This window comes from Phyllopteryx taeniolatus, chromosome 7 (genome assembly GCF_024500385.1).
Source record: "Phyllopteryx taeniolatus isolate TA_2022b chromosome 7, UOR_Ptae_1.2, whole genome shotgun sequence".
NCBI lineage: Eukaryota > Metazoa > Chordata > Actinopteri > Syngnathiformes > Syngnathidae > Phyllopteryx > Phyllopteryx taeniolatus.
In genome coordinates this window covers 15,963,388-15,976,731 of record NC_084508.1, presented here as the reverse complement: position 1 = coordinate 15,976,731, position 13,344 = coordinate 15,963,388, and the positions used below count along the sequence as shown (strand labels likewise).

The window sequence follows — 13,344 nt, the reverse complement described above, 5'->3', positions numbered from 1 at the left end:
TGCCTACTGGTTCTATGCGCTGAGGTTAACTAGCCCTCTCATCCTGTAAAAGCAATATTGACATTCCAGATTTTAAGCATCATTTTCATCATCCCAATTTTAACTGTGTGTTTGTATTTTGGCTTGCAGGTGTGGGTGGATGTGCCCTTGGCGGACAGTGGAATAGTCTACTCAAGGAAAGATGAGAAAGAGCCGGAGTGTCCTCACAGTGTCTCCTAACAATGTAAGCCATTGTGTTATTATAGTCCAATATCATAAACCCTTAGTGAGCATGCATATTTGAAATATTTAATTCAGTAATGCAGTAATTCAACTCAAGGTGAGGCGCGCTGTGCGAAGGGATGCACAGGTGTAAAAGAAGAATCCGGGTTCTAAACGTTCACAGAAGAGAATAGTAAGGAGACAAAGATCCCAGTAAGGATGTGCAGCATGTTGTAAAGGCCAACAACGCATCAATAAGGTGAAAGAACAAAATAATAAGGCAGGCAGACTGATAGCTGAGGTCTGCTTCTCTCTGACAGATGTAATGGCAGGAAGTGACTAGATAAGAACAGTGGGTGTGTGGAAGAAGAGCCAACAGAGAGGAGGTGGGCTCTAAGGAGCAACCACACAGTTAAAAAGGAAGGACAGAAAGAGCAAAGCAGGATCTCTCGTCCATTTCATAGTTTTCAGAACAAACACTGCCTCGTTTCACTTTGCTACTTTCTCAAAACAATTTCTGCTTGATCTGAACTTTTTAATTATAACCTCTCATGTCCATGAATCTGTTCTTCTTGTGTAATGGTAACTGTAGTGGATGAGAAATGTGAGGACAAAGATTAGATCTTCCTACTCCTACTCCATCCTGTTGGTGGCATGACCTGTTTCCCAGAGTTCATCTGCTCTATCTCCTAAAGGGGGTAGACTCAAATAAAGTGGCACCTCTAAAATTTGTTCTGGGATGCTGTTTTTTTCTCAGATGCTGGTTGACTTCCGATTTGTTCAGATTTCATCAATGACTGCCATGTAAAATTATGGAATTAGGAAAAAAAACTGTCATTGTCAGACTGTTTTATCCCATTTGTACAGGCCTTTTATTGATTAACACTTTGGTATTCAAGTGTAACTAGAAGAAGCTAACCACTGTTAACTCATTCACTGCCATGGATGTCTAGAGTCGTCAACTGAAATCCAACTGTTCACCGCCATTTACGTCTACTGATGTGAAATATGTTTTTCAAACAATAGGTGTGGAGGAGGGTCTCACACAGCTTGTCTTTGAATATTAAATTTGAAAAGAACTGTAATGACAAACAGATCCCTGTAGATGGTGGCATTGCAGTGCTTTGGATTTGAGATATGCACAGCTTTTCAATAGAAGATAAAGATTAAGGGGTGAATTTCAGCTTGTCCCACTGATTATGAGGAAGAGAAATGTCAACACGTTGGAAGTTGGACAAGATCAGAAACTCACACTCAAACAGAGTATGTATATGTATGGTATAAGTAAATTATCTGTTGTGGTAGTTAGAAGAAAGTGTGTGTCGCGATAGTGAGAAAATAATGATGCTGGTCATGGAGTGAATGATGAATGCCATGTAACAAAGCCACTGACCTTCAACTCATGCCACGCGGTGCCCTGTAAAAAACATTCTGTAGTTTTTACGGAAAAGATTCGCCAGCAGGGTTGGCAGAATGTTTCCGTAAAAAATCCCAAAAATATCTGGCAGCTGGGTTGCCAGAATTTTCCCATAAGAAATACAGTAAAAATGTAAACACTGTTACAGAATACTGTGTATATTTTACAGTATAAAAATGTTAACTTTTAATGTTAACCGTTTCAATTGGTTAATTGAGGTATTTTATTCATTTTGTGTTGTATACAAAATGTATTTTATGGGCAAATGGAAAAAAAAAAAAGAAAAAAAAAAAAGAAAACAATTTTTGCAACATGTATTTATTTTTATTCCGTATTACCAGAGGTGGGCGGCACGGTGGACGACTGGTCAGAGCGTCTGCCTCACTGTTTAGAGGTCCGGGGTTCAATCCCCAGCCCCGCCTGTGTGGAGTTTGCATGTTCTCCCCGTGCCTGCGTGGGTTTTCTCCGGGCACTCCGGTTTCCTCCCACATCCCAAAAACATGCATGCTAGGTTAATTGACAACTTTCGACATTTAGTTTTCCTAATAAATTCAGTTGAATTCAGAATTGTATGGCCTCATGGCTGTTGGACTTCAGAGCTTCTATTGTATACTGTATGATCGTCTTTCCTCCAACAAAACTCTAATGTATAAATTGCTCGAAATGAATCATCATGTTCATGGATTAGCATATGTTTCCTTTTAAGGTTGATTCCCTTTAAAATGAGCTAGAGTAATTTTAGGACAACGTGAGTAGCTTTGTGGCTTGCTGTGAGTAGCACCTGTACACTTTATATTGCACTCTGCAGTGGTTGTGGGTGTCTAATAATGTTTCTCAAATATTTGGTAGCAGAGAATGTGGGTGTGCATTACTCAGTCACTCACTTTATCTCCTGATGCAAGTTTGAACATTGTGTGCTTTCCATTCTGCATGCGAAACACTTTCTCTTATTTGTTTATTTGTTTTGTGTAACTTTCTGGCCTCTAACAGTACAGTCTGCACGTATATCTTTGTGAATACTTGTTTCTATGTGTGTCAATTAACACCATATTATCCTTGTTCATCAATTTACACTTACGTTTTATTAATTCATTTTACAATTTCAACATTCAAGCTTTTCACTACTTTACTGTAATTAGGACAAAATGGTTTGATAATCTAAGATTATGAGTTGTATTTAATACATTGAGTCTTGAATGAAGGTGATATTTATGTTTACCCTTTGTTACTACTCCCTGGACTATAACACCACTAAACTATTTGTGTATGTAAACCAAATAAATAAAGCTGAAATGAATTAAATTGTCTTTGGCCAATTTCACTGAATGCACTTTTATGTTCCAGCGTCAGACAAGCCAATTTGATCAAACGTCACATGTTCTGCTTTCCAGAGAAAGTGGGCAATTTATTTTCTTGTCACAGGCAGAGGGATCTGTCTTTTTCACGGCCGTAAAGAATTGATGACGAGAATAGAAAGAAAGGATTTGAGAATATTTTGCCACACAGTTTTATTCAGATTCTGTTGCCTTTGCCATTTTTAGAGGACTGTTCTAGGACTTTTTCTTTCTTTCTTTCTTTCTTTCTTTCTTTCTATCTAACTATCTAACTAACTAACCAACTAACTAACTAACTAACTAATAAGAACTGTCTATCAAGAAGCACCCGAACCCTTTGGTAGCATATAGCGTATAAGATGTGCAGCATTTCTCAACGAGTATCTGGTTTGAGTGTGCCTCACAGCAAAAACAACTGCATGCTCAAGTAATTTTCCAACGCTTAATGATACCAGTAACTAATCTAACAATGACACAGAGGGCACACCCTGGAGCTACAGTACATGAGATGTTCGTATACACTGTATATTATAAAGTAAGCGTGTGCAGTTGCAGACACATGAGTGTGTTTGTATTTATGTTGTGTTGTGAGGAATAGCACAATGCTTATAAATTTGAGCATAAGTTATCCAAAGCCGCAGATGAACATCTTATTTCATATAATTTACGCCACTCTCCTAGCCTCCCTCTCAGAAAGTCCTTCCCCTAACAGCTCATCCCGCTGTTGAATCTCTCTTTCCCCTTCGATCTGCCTGACCAAGAGCCCACTCTCAGTCTTTTCCTCTTTCCGCCCTCTCAATACCCCCACCTGATGGAAAGCAGGTGCTGTTTCTCAGCGCATCTCATCATTTCCTCCCTGTTGCTATGTTGCCTTGGTATCAACATGGCAAATGATTCGAGTGATTCGGACTTCGGTGGGGATGGGTGAGCCAATACGTGCCCTGAGATATGACAAGGGCACATGTTTTTAATCTATTAGGAAATATATACAAATAACAAATCTATACATACTATTAGGAATTCAACCAAAATGTTGCATCATCATGCATAACGTTATCAGACAAAAGTAATATTGGATAATTTATCGCAGTAATCTCATCTTTGATGAGCTCTCACAGCACTCGAGGGTGCCACTGCATCCTGATTGATAATCACTGCACTAGAGAAATCCTCAATCAGTTACATGACCTATTTATGTAGCTAACATATCAAACAGACCAATGCAGTGTCACAATGTTATAAATGTGTTGTTTTATCACATGTTGAGATTTTTGGAGTGTGATGATATTATTTAACCAGTGGCCATCAAACAAGAATGAAATGTCTTGTCTTGAAATGTCTTTGGACAGTTCCCTTTCTGTCAGGTCATTTCAACCTGAGAGAACAGATGAATGACATGATGGGAGCTGGTCATTGAAGGTATTTGAATGCCATCTTTTTCAAGGTGTGTCTTAAAATGGTGTAGCCATCATTTCAGAAGTGAGGGGTAAAGCAACTTTTATGAGCAAATGATCATCCTCTGCTCCTCTCCATAGTGACCAAAGAACTAAATAACAAAACTGTTAAACCCTCCTTCAGGTGAAACACAATGCCAGTAAAGAATAAGTAGCCAGATAATTAAATGTCCAAAAGCAACACTGAACACTATTCTTATTATTCTTGTTAGTTAGTTATTGGACAGAAAATGGAAAACAAGTGAAAAGGTTTTGAACCACCCATCCATCCATCCATCCATCCATCCATCCATTTTCAACACCGCTTATCTTGGTTAGGGTTGCGAGGCGCCAGAGCCTATCCCAGCTGACTTTGGGCAAAAGGCGGACTACACCCTGAACTGGTCGCCAATCAGTCGCAGGGCACATATAGACACGGACAACCATTCACACTCACATTCACACCATCACTGAGTGGGAACTGAACCCACACTGCCCGCACCAAAGTCAGGCGAGCGTACCACTACAGGTTTTGAACCATTTTTAAAATATTATTTTTCAAAAGTCAAAATCCTCTGATTTCAGCCTCTCAAATGTGAATACTTTCTGGTATTGTTAGTTAGTCCTCCATGAAGTCAAACTCGTTGTTTTTGTGTTTTACACAAAGCAAGACATTCATGGACATCAGCTCGGACTCAGGAAAACTGATCAACATTTCTGCCCATTTTCTGACCCGTTGTAAACCAAACACAAGCTCGGTCATTCTCAAAACTTAAAGGTTGCCAGGTTGTCCAAATTTGAAATCTGAAAATCCTCTGAAGCCCAGCAAAACCTCAAGGGTCAAGACTTTGCAAATACAGTATATAGTTTTCATAACCAGAATAGGTGAACTTGGCGATATAGAAATCCAAATTAGTAAGAAGTCCAATTAACTTTAATTAGAAATGAGATTTCTGACCCATCCTGCTTTGGGCCAACAAATACACACACTTCGTATAGTCATGTATCGCACCGGACGAAGATTCTCCCAAGATAGCATTGAGTATGCTATACTTGACAATCGGCAATTGGAGAAGAGTGTTAGTTTTTTTTATTGTTACCCTGCAACTTGATTTCTCTGCTTCATGCATGGAATATGAATTCACTGAAAATGTACCAATGAAAATCAAGCATTCATTTGTTTGGTCTAACATAATTAATTAATTAATTAATTAATTCAAAACGAATGATTTAAAAAAAAACAAAAAACAATGCATACTCTCCCAGAAAAAAACAACAACTCTATACCCTTAGCTTAATATTTTGTTGCACAACCCCAATCAAACAATTGCTATACTGTAACTCTGAGACTTGTGTACCTGTCGACAGATATTTTGGCCCACTCCTCCGAGCGCCTTCTGCTGTCTGAGGTTTGAAGGGTGCCTTCTCCAGACTGCTTGTTTCAGCACAGGCCTTCATTTATAAAACACATTTCTAGAAATAATATTAAACGGCATTGTAAAGAGGTAATTAGACTATGGAGAATGAAGACAGATTTGGCAGATTAATCTGAATGAACGTAAACTCGTGCACACAACATTGTGGAACCAGCAGACTTGTGTTTACTGAAATGCTAAGTGCCAGAAAGATGCTGTGCATTTATCTATAATATATAAGTGCAAGTGTGATTTTAGATGATAGCCAATAAATTTGATTCATGTAGTATTTGGCCATCGATGTGACGGTCATGACACTCATTTTATTTATGTGTGGTATGTCCAAAGCTGTCTGGGGCTCAAGCCTGATTAACCTTGAGTACTAAGGGAGCCTCTGTTGTTTTTACACTCATGGTGATAGCCTCGTAAATGTTGTTGCACAGTCCCAGTATGCAGTTACTGTTTTGGGTACTGCGATTGGCTGGCAACCAGTTCAGGGTGTACCCCGCCTCCTGCCCGATGATAGCTGGGATAGGCTCCAGCACGCCCGCGACCCTAGTGAGGAGAAGCGGCTCAGAAAATGGATGGATGGATGTTTTGGGTACTACAGGTATACCATGTTAATATACTATGTCCAGCTTCGTTCATTCAAGTCAAAGAGCAAAAGAGACTAAACAGCACTTGTAAAATGAAGAGAAACAACTGTCAAGAAATAAAACCAATAAAATATTAAGATATGTCATGACAGTCCAGAACGCACATACTGTACGCCACACCACATCACAGCACACACAAAGTCATGAAAATAATACAGAAGTACTGTGGGGGGAAACAATAAAAAAAGCTGCATCAGGTAAAAACAAAAAAACAATTAAAACCCCCAACAACAAAAAGAAAAACAGAACTATTAGTTCTCAAATACATCTGTACTGCAGTGCCCCTTAGTGGGAAGATTAAAAAAAAAAAAAAAAAAGTACTGTAACTTGAGTATTTTAAGATATCCACAGAGAGAAAGTTCCACATGGCTCACATGACTTATTTTTTAATCCTAATAAGTGTTATATCAGCATTATGTAACCTTCCCAATCCAAAAATGACCTCATTGCTTGATCTCTCTTTTCAGGATGGCAAAGAGCTGTCAGATTGTTGCCTCAGCGAGTCTTTTACATCCCCAACATGCACACTGGGTGTCGACCTGCGCAGAGGCCGGAGGCGTTTATCTGGCAACTTGCAGCTGCCACCATTGTCGTGGCGTCAGGGGGAGAGGGCTCGGACACCTGACGATGACGTCATGTCCCGACCTACATCTTTACCTTTTGGAGCCCCTCCCAGGATAGACATCACGCCGGTTGACCCCGATTGGTAAGTACTTTTGTAGAATTGAAATAAGCAATGTTGCGTGATGGAACAAAAATTACCATGTTACCTTCCTTAATTGTGCGTGTGTGTGTGTCTGTGTGTGTGTGTGTGTGTGTATATACAGTATATATACGGTATATACAGTGGGTACGGCAAGTATTCAGACCCACTTAAATCTTTCACTCTTTGTTATATTGCAGACATTTATTAAAATCATTTAAGTTCATTTTTTCCTCATATTGACAGAAAAAAATGGAATTGTTGAAACTTTTGCAGATTTATTAAAAAAGAAAAACTGAAATATCACACAACCATAAGTATTCAGACCCTTTGCTGTGACACTCATATATTTAACTCGGGTGCTGTCCATTTCTTCTGATCATCCTTGAGATGGTTCTACACCTTCATTGGAGTCCAGCTGTCTTTGATTATACTGATTGGACTTGATTAGGAAAGCCACACCCCTGTCTAAATAAGACCTTACAGCTCACAGTGCATGTCAGAGCAAATGAGAATCATGAGGTCCAAGGAACTGGCTGAAGATCTCAGAGAAAGAATTGTGGCAAGGCACAGATCTGGCCAAGGTTACAAAACAATTTCTGTTGCACTTAAGGTTCCTAAGAGCACTGTGGTCTCCAATCCTTAATGGGAGATGTTTGGGACAAGAGCCTTGGTGAGAGGTAAAGAAGAACCCAAAGATCACTGTGGCTGAGCTCCAGAGATGCTGTCGGGAGATGGGAGAAAGTTCTTGAAAGTCAACCATCACTGCAGCCCTCCACCATTCGGGGCTTTATGGCAGAGTGGCCCGACGGAAGCCTCTCCTCAGTGCAAGACACATGAAAGCCCGCATGGAGTTTGCTAAAAAAAACCTAAAGGACTCCAAGATGGTGAGAAATAAGATTTTCTGGTCTGATGAGACCAAGATAGAACTTTTTGGCCTTAATTCTAAGCGGTATGTGTGGAGAAAACCAGGCACTGCTCATCACCTGTCCAATACAGTCCCAACAGTGAAGCATGGTGGTGGCAGCATCATGCTGTGGGGGTGGTTTTCAGCTGCAGGGACAGGACAACTGGTCGCAATCGAAGGAAAGATGAATACGGTCAAGTACAAAGATATCCTGGACGAAAACCTTCTCCAGAGTGCTCAGAACCTCAGACTGGGCCAAAGGTTCACCTTCTAACAAGACAATGACACTAAGCACGCAGCTAAAATAACGAAGGAGAGGATTAAGAACAACTCTGTGACTGTTCTTGAATGGCCCAGCCAGAGCCCTGACTTAAACCCAATTGAGCATCTCTGGAGAGACCTGAAAATGGCTGTGCACCAACGTTCACCATCCAACCTGACAGAACTGGAGAGGATCTGCAAGGAGGAATGGCAGAGAATCCTCAAATCCAGGTGGGCATCATTCCCAAAAAGACTCATGGCTGTATTAGCTCTAACGGTGCTTTTACTAAATACTGAGCAAAGGGTCTAAATACTTATGGCTGTGTGATATTTCAGTTTTTCTATTTTAATAAATCTGCAAAAATTTCAACAATTGCGTTTTTTTTTTTCTGTCAATATGGGGTGCTGTGTGTACATTAATGAGGGAAAAAAAAGAACTTATACGATTTTAGCAAATGGCTGCAATATAACAGAGTGAAAAATCTAAGGGTGTCTGAATACTTTCCGTACCCACTCTGTGTGTGTGTGTGTGTGTATGTGTGTGTGTATATATATATATATATATATATATATATAGTATTTGGCATAGAGAGGTAACACAACACTGAATGTTGAGATTCATGCATGTACAGTGTGTATTTCATAACTCGAAGGGGATGTTGGAAAAAAACTTTGAAATGTAATTGTAGGAATCACCTGTATGCCACACCCATCATGCACCAATCAGATCAACAAGTAGGGGAGTAAATGTTACACTATACTCGACTATAGCAACCAGTGTTTCTCGGTCAGTTAGAAGATGAGTGAATGAATCGTTTCTTTCAAGAAAAGTCTTCTTTTAATGAAAGCAATGTTGTCCTGTTTTGACAAAAATGCTGCTATGGGGAACTTCATCTTAGGAGGACATTTTTGTTTACTGTCTCCATCTCTCAATAGGATAATGACCATTTTTAATGACCAAAATCCAATTACCGTAACTACACCTCTCCTCACTCAAATGATGTTTATTCCTGAGCTTTTGTGGAGTTGCAGTGTCATTTTCTTCCAGAAGAGAGCAGTGAAAACATGGGACATACTGTATTTTGGTTCACATCATCATCATCATCATCCAAAAAAGATACTCAATGTGTATCCCTCCTGATGGGTTATGACTTCTGTAACCTGTGAGGAAGGATACGCTTTCTAACCAACTTATGAGGGTTAATTTTGGATTGATGAAAATGTAATAATATCAAGTCTATGAACAGCAGTACGGTATTTGGAAAGGCAGTTTTTTTTTTTTTTTGCATTTCTCATTCTACAAGGATATTCATTGACTCAGGCATTTTGAGGATCTGATGACACTCTCATATCTGTCGTCATTTCTTCTGTTAGATCAAGCTCAGTCCAGTTTGTAGTGTTCACAGCAGGCAAGGTGTGCGTCACTCTCTGGCAGACATTTTGTGTTTACCCTAGTGAGCATCCTCTATTTTCAGAGCCCCTGATGTACACCATGTCTCCTTCAGTTCCCTCTGCTGTTAAATGTCTGGGTCAGCAGCATCTTCCTGAACATTGTGAACATCCCAAGTGAAGCCTTGTAAGGGTGCGTGTGTATCCATATAATCTGTACAATTTTAGTACTTGACTCTCATGTGGAAGTCCTTCTTTCCTACTATTATTAATATATATTTTGGTAATCAATTATTTCTCTTGCTGATAAACTTAATTGTTCCAAAGCTGAGTGCGCTATATGTGCTATATAGACTGATTGCCGAAATTATGCAGGTGTAAGGATTGATTTTTATTTTTTTTTTAATAATTTTTGCTCCTGGATAATGAACATTAATTCCCATTAAGTAAATAAATTGTGCTGGGGATAAATGAAACATGGAGTCTTTTTGTCCTCCTCTTAAGAGCCCAAAACCGACGGCCTGAGGGTAAAAGCTCAAAATCATTTTAGAGTGGATGATTAGGACAATTCATAATGTCAATAGCAATCTTCAGGACTTGCCTGTTATAGATAGACACGAGCCCGGCCAGCTGACTTTCTGAGAATTTTCCAACAGTTTTAACAAGACTACAGAAGCAATTCTTTTCAGACAAGTTCAGGTTTCTAAACCATGCAACAATACAAAAGGATAAAACAGATTCAATAAAATGTATGTAAAAGAGAGTCATTATCTCAGTAGAAACATGGAAAGATCAAATTTTCCTCAGAAAGTACAATCTTTGCTGAACCTTTTATGAGGTAACATCAACATGAGGTTCGAAACGCAATTCATTTTCTAGGACCATACATAAATATTTGATATTTGTACTTCTCCACCATCGCAACGCACATTTAATCACTGGACATTTGAATTCAACAGCCGTCAATGGCAGTGAATGAGTTAATAATAGTTGTTGGTGGAAAAGAGGTAGACTTCCTAAAACCCATGATCATGTCTTAGGTTTTTGACATGTTCAACTCGAGAGATGACTTGTCGCACCAAGCTACAAATTTGTCTACAGCAGGCCCATGGTCCTGTAGAAGACTAATAACTGTATTGTCAGCAAACTTTCAAATGTGTCTGTTACTGAAGCTGCTGCAGCCTAAAACGCCTGAACTATGGCAAAGGTTTTATTCCTAAAACTTTTTGGAATAAAACTTAAGCCTTATTTTTGATGAACATTTGGGCCTACTACACTACCGTGTTTTAATGTTGGTCATTATGTCGGTACTCGGAGAGCGAAGTAATTTTTGAGGTGGCACTTGATGTAAAAAGTTTAGTTTCCTTATTGTGTGTCTGTGTGTGTGTGTGTGTATATATATATATACATATTTTATATACATTTTATATATATATATATACACACATACATACAATATATATACAATGTGTGTATGTGTGTGTAAATTAATGGAATCCATGGGAATCATAGTATTATGTAGCATTCTGGACACAAACTCGTTAAATCAGAATCGTTAAATCCATCTTTCCATCCATCTGGCCATCTTTGCGTTCGTCTGTCCATCTATCCATCCATCTATTACACCCTAGAATGGTCACCAGATGAATTTGTAAGTCTTTAATCAATCATAAATGCAGTGCCAGATTAAAAATTTGTGTAAACTCCGTAAGGATAAAGTGACCTTCTAATAACAAAGCTCTTTGAAGCTTTCAGCTATATTTGTTCCCCCTTTAACTGTTTTCATTCTCACTCTTCCTTTCATTATTTTCCCCTGACTGTACTCTGTTGTCCGAGTTTTTTTCCCCACTCTCCGTCTTTTCTCTCTTACTCCACAAACCTTTGTGTATCAATTTATGTCCTCTAATCTGGGCCACAATGCACTGTTGTTTGCCCTCACAAGCGAGGGCTGTAATATGAAAAAGGGAGTTAAGAAGAGAGGATGTTATGTAACTGGACACACTACATTAAGGTCTCTCATCTGAAGACATTAGTCCGACACACAGACACCCCCCGCCTCATCACCTTCACCTCACTTACAGTTAGACATGCAAGATCCACTTCCCCCTGATGAAATGTTTTCCTCTTGCCTTCTCCTCTTCACCACTCCACTGGGTTAACTTGGCTTATTTTTCCTCACAACTGCACCATCAAGTTTGTTTTGCTACATCTTCCTGAATCAAGTCTGCACATATGCCATAAGAATAAGGAATAGTCCATTGCACGAGAAGAGCAGTCAAAACAATTATGATGGACTAGTAAGCATTATACTGTGTTTTAAAGTGGGTGAATTAAAATTAAAACGATGATTGCTTAAAACAAAAAACCAAAAAAAAACATTATGAATCGCTTTTTATGAGATATTTTGGGGCCTCTGAAAATCTTAGGGCCCCAGTTAACAGCCGGTGTTTGACAAATATAGGTTGACCCTTGGATATTCCCCATAAGAAATACAGTAAAAATGTAAACACTGTTACAGAATACTGTGTATATTTTACAGTATAAAAATGTTAACTTTTAATGTTAACAGTTTCAATTGGTTAATTGAGGTATTTTATTCATTTTGTGTTGTATACAAAATGTATTTTATGGGCAAATGGAAAAAAAAAAAGAAAAAAAAAAAAGAAAACAATTTTTGCAACATGTATTTATTTTTATTCCGTATTACCAGAGGTGGGCGGCACGGTGGACGACTGGTTAGAGCGTCAGCCTCACAGTTCTGAGGACCGGGGTTCAATGCCCGGCCCCGCCTGTGTGGAGTTTGCATGTTCTCCCCGTGCCTGCGTGGGTTTTCTTTGGGCACTCCGGTTTCTTCCCACATCGCAAAAACATGCATGGTAGGTTAAATGACGACTCTAAATTGGCCGTAGGTGTGAATGTGAGTGCAAATGGTTGTTTGTTTGTATGTGCCCTGCGATTGGCTGGCAACCAGATCAGGGTGTACCCCGCCTCCTGCCCGATGATAGCTGGGATAGGCTCCAGCACGCCCGCGACCCTAGTGAGGAGAAGCGGCTCAGAAAATGGATGGATGGATGGATGGAAGACCAGAGGTGATGCGTTTGCAATTATTTGTGCGCAATTTGGGCAAACACAAATCAAATTTGTGTCAGTTGAAATGTACATGTAAATGAACAAAAATGTAGAGCAATAAATCGGATGTAGGCATGAAATGAGAATCATTCACTTCCTGTTTTGTGTTGCACTACGGAAATTACAAAAATTAATGGCTACAGGGTAGTTTCAATGTGGACAGCCTCTGTCTTGACACGGAGGCTTCTGTAAAAAGATCTGAACCACATATCAGCGCTGTAGTTTACTTTTTGAAATACTGGCTTTATAAGACAACAACACAGTCCGCTGCACGGACAAAGTGCTAAAATTTTAATAATGGGTCTGCCGTATATTTAAAATTCTCATTGTTTTTACGTTAGAATTAATTTTGCCCCTCACCTGTTGTCACTTCCTTGGTGTATTTACGTTTTTCAATCAGAAATATGTCAGTGTTCCTTCTTTCAGTGGAAATGGTTAGATTGCTGAGAAAGAGACAAAGAGAAAGAATGTGATGCTGCACTGTTGATGAGTACAGTGT

At 39.3% G+C, this 13,344-nt stretch overlaps 1 protein-coding gene across 1 annotated transcript in view; it reads left to right on the top strand.

Annotated features, from left to right (window-relative positions):
* The window catches only part of pde4ba (phosphodiesterase 4B, cAMP-specific a), a 140,496-nt gene that overhangs the window by 15,638 nt on the left and 111,514 nt on the right, over window positions 1-13,344 (top strand). Inside the window, exons 2-3 of the mRNA XM_061778640.1 lie at window positions 130-223; window positions 6,924-7,162. Coding sequence (XP_061634624.1) covers window positions 182-223; window positions 6,924-7,162 — 281 coding nt within the window. The 5' untranslated portion in view covers window positions 130-181. The remainder of the gene's footprint in view (window positions 1-129; window positions 224-6,923; window positions 7,163-13,344) is intronic.